The sequence below is a fragment of the Balearica regulorum genome, chromosome 5 (genome assembly GCF_011004875.1).
Source record: "Balearica regulorum gibbericeps isolate bBalReg1 chromosome 5, bBalReg1.pri, whole genome shotgun sequence".
Classification (NCBI taxonomy): domain Eukaryota; kingdom Metazoa; phylum Chordata; class Aves; order Gruiformes; family Gruidae; genus Balearica; species Balearica regulorum.
Genome location: NC_046188.1, coordinates 29,854,152 through 29,871,053, shown reverse-complemented (window position 1 = coordinate 29,871,053; position 16,902 = coordinate 29,854,152). Strand labels below are relative to the sequence as shown.

General features: G+C 35.6%; 1 protein-coding gene across 6 annotated transcripts in view; it reads left to right on the top strand.

Annotated features, from left to right (window-relative positions):
- Positions 1-16,902, top strand: part of AKAP6 (A-kinase anchoring protein 6) — a 292,075-nt gene that overhangs the window by 231,698 nt on the left and 43,475 nt on the right. For all 6 annotated transcript variants that reach the window (XM_075754013.1, XM_075754011.1, XM_075754012.1 and 3 more), the window contains 2 exons: positions 8,183-8,329; positions 11,761-11,985. In XM_075754013.1, coding sequence (XP_075610128.1) covers positions 8,183-8,329; positions 11,761-11,985 — 372 coding nt within the window. The remainder of the gene's footprint in view (positions 1-8,182; positions 8,330-11,760; positions 11,986-16,902) is intronic.

Below are 16,902 nucleotides of genomic sequence, written 5' to 3'. Positions count from 1 at the left end.
TGTACCCACTCAAATTTTTATTGTTTGTATCAAGTAGTAAGCTTGCAGAACAAACTCAGGGATGTGGATTAAAAAAAAAAAATCAAATAATCAGTATTTAAACAAAATTCCTCTATATTTAGGGTAACGAAGCTTAAAAAAAAAAAGAGAAGCCCTTAAAACTTCTTACTGAATTACTGCCATCAGCCAGTAGATCCATGGGGCTTGTTCGGCTAAAAGCCACAACAGACTTTGTAATGCAATGATGTAATCTTGGCTTTGTGTCATTTATATTCAACCTAAAAAAACAATTTTCCTGAATAGACAGGCTGACAACAATATTGTTCGGTGTTGGTTTTTATTTGGATTGTTTCCAAATGGTTCATATGCCTCCACAGCAACACCCCATGCCTGCTTAAGTTTTTACTCTGAATTCCGAAGTTTCCCCCTTTTTCCTCGCATTTTATTTTGCTTTTAAAGTCCCAGTTATGTTTGTGAAACTAACCAGCTCGGCCACAAAATTAGGATGTATCTTGCAGAGTGCATTCATTTTACTTTTTGCATATTTTTCCCGAGGTCATGTCAAGGTTAGTTTGAATTCCATCCTACATTAAGACTTCTTTCACAGCTATTTAGCTCTGCAGCCTACTCCCCGCTGGGGTCTGCCCCTTGGGCACGTCAAAGCTTCAGACCTGACAAATCACACACAGATGAAGCTGTACAGTTTTTTAAACAGTTTCATCAGTAACGTGGGGTTTTTTTCCCTTTCCTTTACACTATACTTTTTTTTTTTTTTTCCACTGGAGTTTATTCTCTGAATTGCAATATCCTGAAGACTGATTTCCGTATGGAAAATTCCCTTGCACAGACGAGTTGTAAAATAGAAATGGCGTTGTACAGTACGTGCCACTCACAGCCTCCCAGAAACTGAAAGTACTGCAGATCCTCTTAATTAGTAACAAGCTATAGCTCCTTGTCTAATAACTGTAATCGTATTGTTAACATCTATTTGCACAGAAGAGCCTGAAACTATAAAGGCTGATAAATATTCAAAATTTATCATCCATATTGCAAACCTGTTAGTTATCCAGGAGAGCTGTTAGTTGTTCACAGGAATAAACTTCTGTCATCCTTGGGATTACTCAGATGAGTAAATGTTCATCGGTGTCAAGAAATGACGCTGTGCTTTAGCAGCAATCCTTATGGGACTTGAGAAATTTTAAGTGGGTGTATGTGTGTGTATATATATAATTAGCTTCACAACTATATGGAGGGCTTTCACCACCTACATTCACACGCAGACACACACACACACACCCCCACACCCCCACCCCCGTGTATGTGTCGCTGCACAAAAAACCGATTTGAAGTCTGTAATGCAGCTTGCAGGTGAAAATACATTTTCTAAAATTCTTAGCCATAGACTGCTATCTGCATTTTAGCATTTTGTGAAACTAATGGTGCAACACCATTTCCCGTTTAATTGATGAAGTTAAAATGCTTGGCTGCTAATGAGTGTATTAGCAAACAATATACCCTTAACAAGCTTAAGCAGCTCAGGATTTTAAAAAGCAGCTTACTGTCCTCCTCATTTTTATAAGACAAAATGTACTGCCTTCTACAAATTGCTTGATCGACTGATGAAGTACTATAATTATAGTTGTATTGCAGTTTTGACAAAGCCACAATAACAGATTGTAGTTTAGTCCCCACTCTAGGCACACAACTCTTTGCATTACAAAACCCAGTTTTACTGGTCTAATTCTTACTGAGAACAAAAGGCACCTGGAGATGTTAACTATATACTAAAAGAAAACTTGGAATCTGGGAAAGAATAATATTGAAGCATGACTTTTCTTCTTGCAGTTAGTTCATTGGGAATGGTATCTAATGAAGAGTTGTCTAAAGGCTTGCTTGTTTGGAACTAATTAAAGACAGATATCCTAAATAGAAAAAGGATCATGGGAATTACATTAGGTGTCTGGAGACTTGTTATTCTTTTGGTACTCTGAGTAGATTGTGGAAGTTGTTAGGGATTCAAGAAATAAGGCAAGCTAATAAAAAGTTCTATTTTTCTGGTTATTGGCCAACTATTGTATTTTTGTTTGCAATAAGATTTGTGCCAACAGGCTAGGGGCTTGAATAAAACATTTAAACATTTGTGCATTAACACATTATGGTGAAAAGAGAGTCTTGTGCTTTCACTCAGTGCATTTCAGCCTTCAATTAATGTGAAAGCACTACAATGCCTATGCAACTTCTCTTGCCTAGTGGTGCACCATTTATCATTGCAGTTTTACATTGACCTTGACACCCACTTCATTAGAATAAAGATTGTCTACCATTTAGGTTACATTGTTCCTCTGCACAGAGACCCCATGCAAATTTCTGTTCAGATAGAAGAGCTGTGAGCCTGTCAGAGGTCATCTGCATTAAATGATTGCAGCTATTTTCCAACTGCTTCTTTTCATTCTACTCAATTCAGGCTAGGAGGATCAATCAAGCCCTCTGCCTGAAACAGTGGGACTGCTGGGAATATAACTGTTTTTGGTAGTAGTGGATATGCCCTAAACAGTATTAAATATTTAATATAAATTCATTAAAGGGCATACAAAGTCTTCAAAAAGATATTACATTTATAGTAAAATTTAAAGGCTTGGGATCACCTTCCTTAAAAAGAAGGCAGAACAATGGGTACCAACTGCATAATTTTTTAATGTAGGCAAAATTTAGTTCATGAAGTTACTTAACGTTTCTTTCAATGTGTTTATTTCTCTAGCTGCCATAGAAAGGAATGCGTAGCAGAAGTGTAATCCGCATTTGCTACTTTCTGCAACGAAAACGCAAGGTGTCTGCAGGGGTTTAAGACAAAAGTGCTAAGATTTGTTTTGTTTTACAGGCAGGCACCCATACGCACATGCACTCTCACACAAATACATATTGTACTATTGTGCTTATTTGTAGGGGAAAAAAGCAAATGGAAATAAGTTAGTGCTCTCCTTCTTGAGTTTTCTGAGTGATATAATTGGAATTAAATTATTAATGGGAGATACTTTAAAAAGATTGTTTTATGATCTTCTATTAGAGAATTTGCAATTCATTTTAATATTTGTAGTTTGATTTATATTAAAGATAATGCAATCTATGTCCAATTAACAATACATAGCCAATGTAATATGATTTCCAGATCATGCAAATGGAATAAACTAGAAGAGGAAAAACTGATTCTTAACCTCAGATGTAATTTGCTGTGTGAGTTCTGGCAATTTTAAATGACATTGCACTTTTTAATTTTTCCAAAGGCTCAGCAGCAAATTTATCCCAATCAAGGAAGCCTATTATTAATTTACAAGGACAATTGTAGGAGTCTTTATAATTTCCCTGTGCAATTATTTGCCATAAATTGCTAATAGTGAAATACATGAAGTTTGCAAGAAACAGCAACTGCTATTTATCTAGACGGATCACTCAGCCCAGATCTTGAATGTTGTCCAGAGGTTCTAGTGCTATTGACAGCATAAGAAATATAACCGAGCTTCTGGATGGTTTCTAAAATGTTTCACACTGATAGTACCAAAAAGGTAGAAGCATTAAGAGCTATTGTGAAGGGTAGGCTGGCCTCTAGCAGATTCCTTCACTTTGCTTGTATACAGCTGAGCTTTGGACCCTGGACTTTGGAATAAAAAGAGTCTTTGTTCATCACTGAATGGCATTAGGCATGGGCTTCCTAAGGGGCCACCATGAAGCCTAGCATGAAGAGTGCAAACATTATCCAGAAAGCGAAATGAGAATCTGTGTGGAGAGGTGATGGACAAATATTGCTTGCTATATGTGCGTTGCTATATGCTGACGTATGTTTATATTACATATTTGGTGAATTTGCTTGCAGAGTATTCTGTACTTGGTTTTATGTACGCAGTAGATTTTGCGGATGCGTGCCTATGCTGACTATGCGCGCACATAGAGACACTGAACATGCATGTGTATGTGCTTGTGTCTGCAGCAGTCGAAACACCCCAAAAGGCAAGTTTTTAAAAATTTAAAGATCCAATCCAGGTGAAATTAAAGTTGCAGGTCACTCACTTCTGATCTCAGTTGTATATCATACAGTGCCATTCGACTGAAGATACTTTGTTAGTAAGTGAATGATGGAATGCAGAACATCTACAAATAGCACACCCTTATTGCAATAATGGAGAAAGTTCACTGGCTTAATTCTTCTGTACTTCGTAGCCATAGCTCCACTGTGTGTTCGGTATGTCTAGTCTCTTTTCACTATAACCAACAGAAGCACCATACAAAAGTCTTACAATGGATGTCTTAATCTCTCTGTGTGCTTTTAGAGCATTATTTTGAATTCCATCATGCAGGCTTTTTTTTTTTTTTTCTTTCCTCTTCTGAAGTTTTATTACAACAACAGAATTCCCAGGGAGCTTTAGGGGCAAGGTTCGCATAATATTGCCCTAAAGTTTTGCTCGAGGGGTGGAATCTGCACCCCAGTCCTGATCATCTTTTTGTGGTGTTTCTCTTTCTGAAAGATGCAGTGTGCAGTCTTACAGAGTTGTTAACTGTGTACAGATTTTTTTATTGTTTACCAGACAGTGCACATCTACGAACCTTTCATGATGATTTCTTTCTCTGACCTCTCAGTGACTAGGCATCTTGTTCCTTAACACTGAGGGAGGCTGAAAAATGCTTGAGTTGCTCAATGTGTGCCTTCTATACCAGTTTCAAAATGGCTTATTCTTCTGGTTTCCATGGTGACAATTAACACTGTTACAAGGCATTGTTCCAGTCTCCATTTGGGCAGAATTTTCGGGTGTGATTTTTCACACAAAAAATGTTTTATATAATATTTTAAAGAAAAAAAGAAAAAAAGAAAAAAGAAAGAAAAAAAGAAAAAGGGCACAGTTTGGTGTAAAGTGTCAAAAATGTGTCTCAATCAAGCCTGCCTGGATTTCTTAGAATATTTTTATCAGAGGAAGTAAGGTTTTAACTTGCTTTGTTTTGAAATTCAACTTCTTGTGGTTCTAATATTTTTGCCAAACTTATCCATGGATAAATGCTATTGCCTTTTTTTAAACTCTACTATTTGTCCTTTGAGAAATATTGATCGCATTGACTGAGAAGGAATAAAAGCCAAAATTCTTTAACTTACGTATCAATGTTTTGGATTTCTTTTGACTGGCTTCAGGAACACAAAACCAGCCATGCATGCACACAGCTAATCATGCTGTAAATATTTTGCAGTTTTTCCAATGTGTTGTTTAGGGGTTTTCCCCCCAGTTTTTTAATATGACAGGTGTTGTTGGAAATTAAATATTACTCATCTATTTATTATTGTGGTTGTTGTGAGAAACCTGTGACTTTAACTTTCTTAATCTCATTTTTGGCTATTAAACAGTAATCTATATCATAGCATCCACAGATTGTCACAATGGAGCAGCCTTTGCTGACTTAAAGCTGAGGAAAGAATGAATCTGAAGATTAAATTATCTTCTCACCGCAGGATTAAGTAGTCCTACCAGACTAGGGTTGTGCAGCACTGATAGAGCTGGTAGCTAATTTTTCCATGCAGCTGTTTAGAGTGTAGGTGTTTAATGGATTAAAAAATAGCATTAGCTATAGCATCTAGTGCTATCAGTTCTTAAACTGTACCTCCTGTACATTAAGCTCTTCCCTTAACTTAAAATACACCCTGCATGTTAAATATCCAGGCGTGAAACAATACTGACTCTGAGTCACATACCGATACATCTAATAACGATCTGAATTCTTTCATCTTTTACAGTTGCAGTATAATGCATTTTCTATCAATCAGCACCTTCATCATGCTTGTTTATACAGTAGGTTACACGGTGACAAAGACAGAGCACGTACATAAAATCTAGCTTATTTATTTTTTAATGTAATAACCTTTTATAACATCTGTCACACTATTTGGATTATGCTGCACTGAATTATTTTACCTAGTCCAAACCGAAATGAAATGTCTTCTGTTTCTGTGTAACAAGAGCATTGTAGTTAGGAAACAGGCAATGTATTTTATTTCTTCATCAGTCCTGCACCGTCCAGGAACGTACCCAGCCCGGGCAGCAGCAACCGCCAGCCTAGAACAGGTCATGAGAATTAACTAACGGTGCCTGCACCGGTGTCACACAGCTAGAGGACTCCCTCAGTCTATTAATTCACTTGACAAAAGAAAGGGAGTCGCATGAACTGGATTTCAGTGCCTGGCAAATTGGACTCTGGATTCCCCTTGATATTACACGTACTTATGGAAATAATTATGCAAATCCTTTTCAGCTATATCATCTTTAAATAGAAATCAGATTACATAAAGAAGATTGTAATCTCCTCCAGTAACCGTTCTAGCTGAAAAGGCAATAATACGGCGGCATACTTGTTGAACATTTTACTCCAATAAAATGGTGTTGCCTCTTGGCGGATCCAGTCCCCTCCTGCCAAAGCTGGTTGATACCTACTGCCGTACGTTTCTAAAACCTTAGCCACAGTGCAGCAAGGAGCACAAGGCAAGTTCTTTGTAAACAATTCCTTGGGTTTTACTATGCATATTCATGTAATTTTGGATACGCAGACACCTGATCAGTGTTCATTAATAATGAGAAATGGTTTAAATCACCTCATTTAAAACATTTGCTCTATGATCCACAAATGACTAATATTTGCTGAAGTTTACATAATACAAATGATGTGCATGTGTTGTGTAAATGAGAGATTAAAATATGAAACTAACAATATGCAAACATATGCATGGAAATGCTGAGGACCTGTTAGCTGAAACAGTGATTTCACACCTTTATTATTTTCTTTAAGCTGTCTCCAATTGTATTTTTGCTTTGTTTTCCTACAGAGCGTGTTCTTGGATCTGGCAAAGGCACCCATGTTTTAAACATTCCTTATTCTAGTTTAATTTTTTATACTTTGCCCAGTTATTAACATTTTCAGTATGAACTGCTATAGCAGTTTTCCTGGCTGAATTTAAAGCAAAGACAGCTTAATGTTTAGGATGCAATTTGCTAATAGCTATGCATAATTTATGTATGTCTTGTAAACACCTTTGTAAGAATGTGTGCTGAACTCTTGTCTTTCACTAAAAGGTGTGGTTTTGGCGGTATCAGAAGTTCTATTTCTATGAGGGTTTTATACATAAGAGGGAGAGGGAATTAGCTTAACTCTATGTAGGGTATGTATATGAGTGGATGCCTGTGTGTTAAATTTTATTTTTTTACTTACTGTACCAGCTACTAAAACATAATTAATCACTATAGTAACTATTATATTTAATATATAATACAGGTTTTCAAAGAATACAAGTTTTAAAGAGATTTATTCCCCAGTGTGTCTGTAGGTTAAAATATACTTTTATAGATTATGTAAGTAATATACAGTTAAAATATTTAGAAAGTCATACTAAAATAATTTTGAAAGAAGCTTCTGTTTTTCTTCCTGTTTTCTCTGTCCTTTTTTTGTTTTTTTAACAATAAATAACAGTGCAGGAAAGAAAAGGTAGTTTCAACTTGAAGGAACTATTGGACTGTATGAGCATTGTGGCTGTTCTCGTTTGTGTGCCATTTCACTGCTCCTGTTGGTTGATGCAATAAAAAATCAACTTACTGGTATTGTGTTGTGAGGGAGTTATGCCTAATTGTTTTTCTGAGGTGAAACTCTCACGTTTTCACATGTAATAGCATTTCAGGCCCGTATATGAGACAGAATCCACAATGAGAGATGAAATACATGGCACAGGAAACATAATTAGGAAATTATTTCCTTGCTGGTTTTTTTTTTTTTTTTTTTTCAATGGAGAGCCTCAGTGTTACTTGCTGAAGTAGCATATTTGAAAAATAAGATACCGCTGACTTGAATGAGACAAAGGCAGCTCAAGCTTCAGATGAGAGAGTGTTAGTGAATATTACTGTACAAGTGAATAGTGTGAGTGAATATTGCTATATGTAATCAGTTGCTAACTGTCTGCATAGATACGTCACCCAGAAGGCTACGTGCTTGGTACCTAAATCTCTTACGATATGTCATGAGAAGTCCATGTGCTGAAAAAAAAATAAACTCAAAAAATGGCATAGTGAGCATGATCATAACTGGACACGTAGAATTAAAGTTTAATTTTTTAGAGAGAAAATGCTTTACAGTAGCTAATATTATCTATTTCTTTTCATTTTAGAGATACAATGTAGAAATGTCAATCAGGCACCCGAAAAAGATGGAACTGCTTAGTAAGGTTGAAGCTCTGAAGAAAAGTGGTGTTTTACTACCAAACGATCTCCTTGAAAAAGTGGATTCAATTAATGAAAAATGGGAACTGCTTGGGGTATTTGCATTTTTATTACTGTTTGTGGGTTATGTGTACATTTTTGTGTGTTGAAGTACGCTGTCTGTCTGATTTCTAATTTGAGGCACAAATATCTCTCTCTTTCAATTCACCACGTACATTTCAAACAAGCTACTCATGCTATTATAAAAACTCCATAGTATTTTCCTCTTCTGTTGATTTTTTTTTATTCCATGCTTGTCTCCTGTCTGACTTTAATAATTTTAGTTCTTTAATACATAAAAAATGTAAGTAAAATATGCCATGTATTACGGGTATGCACCAAGTCAACTATAATGCAGTATATCTGATATACACTGACTGTCATGCTTGAGTGAATGTTAATAGAATTTATTCTGAAGGTACATGTTAGAGACATCTACTGTTTAACTATTTACTATACCCTTAAGATGAAAAGTGGGGTTGTCACTGCATATTTCAGGTCACACTGATGGCTCAAAAACAAATATGCAGATTCAGTACAAATCTGAATACCTGAAGCTAAGCATACAGCCAGGATATGTTTCATGCTGCTGTATTCAGCTCACTTTGACAAAAGCCAAAAAAGTTTCATGTAATTCATTTCACGCTATGATGGGCTGGGTCTCAGCCAAAGAGTGAGATACAAGAATCTGGCAAAAAAAGCAATATAGTGATTCGGTTACCCAGAGACTGGTGATGGCACCGTGCAGGAGACACTATTGTCCTATTGTTGTAAAACAGCTGAGAGAGAGAGAGGTCAAACTATATATTTTTCCATCCACTTCTCTCCTTAATTGCCTTCACTTCAAATCAAGGGTAAGATAAATTTATAAATTACTTTAAATGATTAATTATAGATGTGTGATATTAGCAATACAGTTACATTGCATAATTTTGCATGCTATTATCTGAGTTTAAAAAACATTTCTAATATATTACAAGTAAGCTATATGTGCAACCTGCCAACAGCATTTTAAATCCTGACTTGTGTCAGTTTAGCTTATTTGGTAATGCAGTAGCCACTTTACAGAGGGTGGGGCTTGCTTAGTTCAGCACAGTTGTTTCTAATCGCTTGATTTTCTGAATGTGCAAATTGTCGGAAAATGTTAAGAGTTGCCTTATGACTACTGAGCGTATTACTTTTTAATTTTAACCTGCAGCATCACCGTGAGCATTTTGAAACTATTTCAACATTAATAAATTTACTGATAAAAAGGGGGCTTAATAACCTATTCTTTTCCATCCGATCATGACAACTTAGATTTTCAAAATAATTTCAGTTGTAAGCATTACATTTATGATTTTCAATGTTAATTAATCAGGTTAATTCAGTGGTACTGATTAGAGCTGGTAGGATATAAAACTATGAGATAAGTAACTGATCATAATTCTAAAAATCTCGAAAAACTCTGTTTTAAAAAAAATTGAAGCCCTCCACTTCTCAGTATGTTAAAATCAAAAGACACCTCTGGTTTAAGTTTTGGCATTAATTTCGGCATTTACAGAAAAATAAGATATAACTATTACAGTTTTTCTGCTAAATGCGATTTCATGAGTAATAAGCAGAGTTTGATAGAGTTGTGTTTAATTTCATAAAAACCTCTGCAGCAACTAACGGCACTAGGCATACTGTTTTAATTGGCATGATTACGTTTTAATTGGCATGAAAAAAAAATAAAGACAAGGATTTTAACTTCTAACAATGGTAAAATAGAGGGATATGGTTTTTAATATTACTTTCATCTAAGGTGAACAGTGTGGAATGGAAATACATTAGAATGAAATGTCAGTGGTGCGTACAGTTTAATCTGTGAAATTTTGTCCCCTGTGCTGAATATTACTCTGTCTCAATTGCATATTAAACAACCCTATCAAGGCAGGCATTGGCATCTGCTGTGCTGACACAAATTGTGAATTAAATGAAATTGATGTCCTCTGTCGTATATTTATGAAGACGGACCATTCTCTGAAGTATTCTGTTTATGAAGAATTTATGATTGCAAACTGTTCCAGAACAAAAAAGTGGCAATAAATTCTTTTTTGTGACCCTACCCTCCAAGGGCATTGATTTCACCTCCTGCTGCTACTTTTGTTACAGCATAAAAACAATAGCTAGCGCTGGATTCCACTGAGGGTCTTCAAATTATCAATATTTGCACCATGAAAATAGAAGGGTGTTGCCAAGAAAGCATGTTTTTCAGTCATGATCTCCTAAAGATGTTATTTACAGAATGCCACACAGTAGATTAATGTCTGTTAATCTAATTTTATTTGTGTTTTAAAGCTTATTTTTGGAAGCTAACTTCATTGGTATAAATTATTTTCCAGTAACTTTCTAAAGCATGTATTTTCAACAGACAGCCATACTGGGTCACCTAAAAATGTATCTTCATGTTACAACAATTAACCACTGCTAATTATCAGTTTAAAAGGTTATTGGATGTGATTGTCAGTGTATATTCAATATTCTACAATCAGTAACACAGATCTAGTGCTTATAATAAGTGTCAGCCTGACAGCCTCTTATAGGTCAGATAAAATACTGCTTGCCATAGAAGAAGCAGGCAAGAGCATATCTCCCTTGTGATGTTAAAAGATTGCCTTTCAAAATAATGAAAAGGAAGGTAACTTTCTATCCCTGGCCTCTTCAGAATATTCATTATGCTCACAGCGTCCACTATCAAAATGTTATTCAGTGGTTCTTTTATTAGAAATACTACTTTGAAAAGCCGGAGTAAATTAGTTTCATTAGCCATCAGAGGTGAATGTTTATTCTGGGCCATTATTTTTAAAGTGGATGCTTAACATGGAGAACTTAAATCCGAATTTAGTTGCCTAAATAATTGGCCTGATGTTCAGGAACATTGAGGCTTTGCAATTTCTAGTTTATCGGCATGTGAATGCGTTCATCCACTTTTAAAAGCAAACCAGCTGTTTTCTGACCTAACTGCTCCTGTATACAACCTCACCTGTATACAGATCGTACCTCAAAAAATATTTCAGTATTTCAGTGTTTTACCAAAAACTTAGACGGTACCTTGGATAAGAGGTTAGTGACCTCAGTGCTTGTCATCTTTTCCGTTGCTGCCTAGAAACCGCTAACTCTCATGGTCATAAGCATCTAAAGCCACGGATAAATTCTGTAAAGTACTTGAAAAAGTTGTGTACAATTTTGTCTCCTCTGTCCATAGTTGCTCTTAATAAACATTGATTTATCATGCTTCCAGCAAAGTCAGTGACCCAGAGAGAACAGCATAAGTGAGAAACAAGGATACAAAAAATCAAATTGATTGAAACAAGGAAACAAAGAATGAAATTGATTGATATTAGTAGTAATTATTAAAAACTCCACATCTCTAGTCATCTAACAGATGCTTCTTGTTGCACATTAACCTGTATATATTTTGGTACATAAGACTAATCTATGTTTTCTTTATCCGATGCATTAGAAAACCCTAGGAGAGAAGATCCAAGACACAATGGTAGGGCACAGTGGGTTAGGTCCACGTGACCTGCTCTCGCCTGAAAGCGGCAGCCTGGTAAGGCAGCTGGAGGTCAGGATCAAAGAGCTGAAAGGGTGGCTGAGAGATACAGAGCTTTTCATCTTCAATTCCTGTCTGAGACAAGAAAATGAAGGAACAATGAATGCTGAGAAACAACTGCAATATTTTAAGGTAATAAAAAAACAATCATAGTTTTCATAGAGACTCCTCTTTATGGTAGGATAAAATATTTATCTTATACATAAGATAACGCAATGCATGTACATATGTGATCATATATTCATATTTTCACCTTCATTTATGTACTATGTATTCATTCATGTTGATTTTATTGAATCTTTCCAATAATATTTATTCCTTAGACTTTTTGCAAAAGAGAGCTTTAGAGGGCTAATCACACTGCAATCGGAAAAGCAATAGTATTCTTTCATTCTACTTCACCATAAAGCTGAGTTTTGCCATGAAAAGCTTCACTCTGAATTTCACTCCCTACAACGGTTAAATTAATTACTGTGTTGTGTGACCATCAGTTTAATAGCCTGTTTCTCTGCACATATGAGTCAAGAATAGCCTATTTGAAGTTACATTTACTGAGGTGTAAATTTAGCATACAGGAGAAAGCATTCAAGTTTGTGGTAAATAGATATGTGGAAAAAGACATATACACTATGAGATTTGCATTAATCTAGGCCACATCTTAAGCCTAAGACTGAAGATTTATGGAAAGGAGGGAAAAGAGTTGTAGTCACAACGCTATATTCAGATGGATAAGCTCCTTCAACTGAAGGCCAGCATTCAGCTTTGCAAATGACTTAATGGAGGTTGTGTGTTTTGTTCCATTCCCCAAAAGTAGTAGGACCGTTTAGGAAAGAGCGCTACTAAGTTGGCAAACAAACCTGGTAGAACCGTGCGATTTTCTTCTGTTCATAGCTATCACTTCTAAATAAACCCTCACCTGAGTCATCATTACAGGTCACTTTACTCTGCAAGTGATCTTTGACCAAAGAATAAGAGAGGAATCACGAGTAATTGTTGAGTTTTAAAGGTAAATAGGTTTTTCTCTTCCACTAGTACATCAGGGTGTCTAGGGCAACAGTACTCTTAAGGTGATGGACAATTTATTAAATACCTACCTCAAAGGGCATGTTGCAAACACTTCTAAGCATCATTCTTATACAAGCGTTCAAGAAAACAACAGCAGAAAAATGAAGCAGTCTTCCCAATTAGTCTTTCCTTAACTCTTCCTTTTCCAATCATGACAATTAGTGAGAAGGTTATGTCAATGTAGATAAAGCTGGTAGGGATTTTTTTCAGGTTCCGGAGACTGTCCATTTGAATGCAATTTTAAGTTTTCTTATGACATCTATATTTTATTTTTTTAATGATTTATGGTCTTCTGCTAATGGGGAAAAAAGTCATGCTGATTCTGTTTGTTCTATTGATCAACTTCAAAGCTAGTGATTATGAAGGACTGTTGATAGACCTGCAGAACTTCACAGCAATAGTTCCATGTTTTCCGTAGGAAATGCTGGATGCTTTTTATTTCTGTGGAAAATTGTGGCATTTATTTAAGTGCATAACTATGGATTTAAAAATCTAATTTCAGACGAAATTGTTTTTAAATATACTTTTTTCTATATATGGCTAAGACATATATATATGAACAGAAATACCATAGCAATGTTACTTACCTATTTGGAATGGGCATAAATCTCTCAAATGAAATCTTTAAATATATTTATATGACATGATGTCATGCCAAGAGCTCTAGAGATGTTAAACAGGATCGTACCACCCACCATGATGTAAATAGAGTATTTCATTGCTCAGTTGATTATCTATTAATTACATAAATAATACATTAATTATTTTCAAAATGGTAGCCATTAGAGTATAAAAAATAATTACCTATCAAATATGGTGAGAGCACATCACTTTGTCATATATATTAAGCCATCTTTGTGTCATTAAATCTGAAATCTACTATAAGTAAGTTTCCCATTCTTCACTGATCTCCTGGGGAAGTGTATAAAAGAGAAAATGGATATAATTAACAATACTGCAATGTATAATACATATGTTTGAGAAAGAACATTTAGAACATTTTCAAAAACATTAGCTATGCCACTAGTAGGAAACCTGCTGGGGTTTAGTTTGACTTACTTTCCACTTAACTTAAGAGTTTAACCTTATTACTGCTTTCACTGTGGTAAGTGAATCATTGTTTCTTAATGGAAATTTATTGTGCTGCACTGTCCCGATTATACACATAGCCACTGTACACAGAGAAACATTTTTAATAAAATAAACTCAACAATGCTGTTGATTTTCATTCCATAATGTTACATTTTAAATTACACTTATGCCTTAGGAAAAACAGTTATTTCATTTTTTAGGTGCTTTCCTTTCATTTTGCAATTGGAGGATGAATTTAATATATAGTTCACATGCAGTTGCAACCCAAGATGAGAACAATGTGGTGGGAGGAGGGGTTGTCAAATTCACTAGTAGGAAATTATTTTAACTTCTTTTATTAAAAATCATGCCATATTAATTTGAATTTTCTTTTTATTAAAGAACGTACTCTGCATTACTTTTGGGATATTGCTGTACACTACTTATACTTAGCATTTCTATAGTACTATCCATTCAAGGAGCTGTACATGCTGTACAAACATTAATGAACTAAGCCCCACTAAACCTTTAAGGTTGGTATTATTATCCCCTTTTTAGAAATGAGGGAAATAAAATGCTGAGATTAAGTCAATTTTCCAGGTTTTCACAGAAAGTCAATGGCTGCATTAGGGTAGAACCCAGCTATGGTGACCCTAATCTTTGGCACTAACCACAAAGCAGTCCCTCCCTCCCTCCCTCCTTTCCTTCCTTCCTTCCTTCCTTCCTTCCTTCCTTCCTTCCTTCCTTCCTTCCTTCCTTCCTTCCTTCCTTCCTTCCTTCCTTCCTTCCTTCCTTCCTTCCTTCCTTCCTTCCTTCTTCTCATATGTGATGAAAAGAGACTACTTCCTTGCATTTACCACTGTTTCTTCTTTATATTCAAAGTTCAAATCCTGCTGAATATGTTTGGCTGATTTTTTTTCCATTATTATTAGCATATTTAGCTATTAGAATTGCTAGAATATTATTAGTTAAGGTCATTACTCAGCTTATGTAAGGTTCTGTATTTATATTGGTTTTGTGGAAACTGTGGTATGCTTTGGTCAGCCCAGGGATCTCTGTACAATACGATGTGAGGCTGTTCTGCAGAGCCATTTTGTTACTCATTCCACCTGCTTTCAGTGCTCCTGGCTGCCTCAAACATTTTCATATTTAATTTCAAAGGAGAGGCACAAACTTTGCTTCAGTCTATAGTGACACTTGCTGGCCATTCCACAGCAGCATTAAGAGAGCTTGCAAGTGTAGCCTAACCCAGGCTCCCGTCGAGAAGGTGGAAAGAGCGAACGCAAGTTGCCCGGCTGTACAGGGGGAAGCGTGGATTTCTTACTCCTGGCTTGTTTTCTTCTGCTGCAACATGAAAAACCCATGAGTCTTGACTAAGAAAATCAAGAGATTGACTTAAAATTCATGAGATCTTCATAACTATATATACATTTATTTTATTTATTCATCCTTTTTATTTCTGTTCTGCCTTTTGAGTCCCTTGAGTTCATGTTTTCTAGCTTTTCACTGAAACAATGAGGACCAGAACCAGAAACATACTTTTTAAATAAAATACAAGATTCTCAGGTAAACACATAATTCTAGCAGCTGAAGGACCTAATGTCATGAGACTAATAATCGGCACAACTGATTTCCTAACCTAATGATGTATGGCAATTTTGTGGGTCAGGAGAGATTTGGAGCAGGAAAGAATGAGGAGCAATAATAAAAAGAATTCACATTCTTTCAGGAAAGTTTTAGTAAATTTCATTTGAGTAAGGTCTAGCCAGGAATTTTTTTGCTTGTTGGCTTGTAAGTAGAAGTGTTCTGCCACATTTGCTTTTATATGTCTGGGACTTAAAAAAGCACGATGTTTTCTCTGCAAAATGCCCTCCAGAAGACAGCAAGGGAGCCTAAATGATTATTCATATATTTCTGTCACTTGCAATAAAACTTACGACTTCAAGTGTTCAACATAGAGAAATGACCCATCAGCATCAGACAGGTAGTTGTTATGGCTTTGGCTCACAGGTTGGCTACTCAAGAACAAGCCTAGACTTGTGAGTATCTGTCCATCTCCAAACCCCTTCTCAATCACGTAGAACTGGGAAAGCTTCTATTGGTTTTGGTAGCAAGATTTATAAAGGAGCCTGTGTTCCTTCCAGGGGAAACAGGGTTTTCCTGTTCAGAACAAGATTTTAGCGGAGGTTTTCTGCTAAATGGTGTTCTTTGGCAACAATAGTGTTTCATTTCATGTAGTTTTCTGATCTGGTTATATTTGAAGCAATAAGCAACATGCTATATATATTGTCATGCCTGTCTCCTAAATCTGTATTTGAGCCTTAAAAGAAGAGAAGCCTGATTTTCAGCAGTAGTGAAAGCTTGTGGTTCTCATTGACTTTAGTCAATGTATTCATTGAAAAGAAAGAAATCAGACTGCCTATTCGTAACAAAAAAAATGTTGGAAATGTTTTCTCAGTTAGTATTTCTAAAAGTCAATGGTCTATTGAATTCTATAGCTAGTAGTATTTGTAGCCATTTCTGTTTGCCTTGTAAACAGTGTAAATTATCTGATGCTTGTAACTATTTCTAATGACTAGACTCACTCAGAAGTGTAGGTTTTCGTCTTCCACTAAATTTGTGACTTAGCATACCAGATGATGCAATTTCATTTAAAAAAAAAAAAAAAAAGTATTTCTCAGCACCATCTCTTATTTCTCCAATGCCTAAAGCAACTGAACTTTCTGATTAAACAATACAGGTTGCATTGGTAATTAACAATCAATCAGTTAATCAGTATTTCTTATGATACTTTATAAACTGAAAAGTTTGCGTAAGAGTCAGCACTGCACATCTTACAAGCAATTCAATTAAACATAATTCTGTCAACTAAAACACAAGTGAGTTTGGGAGCATATAAGATTATGGACAAAC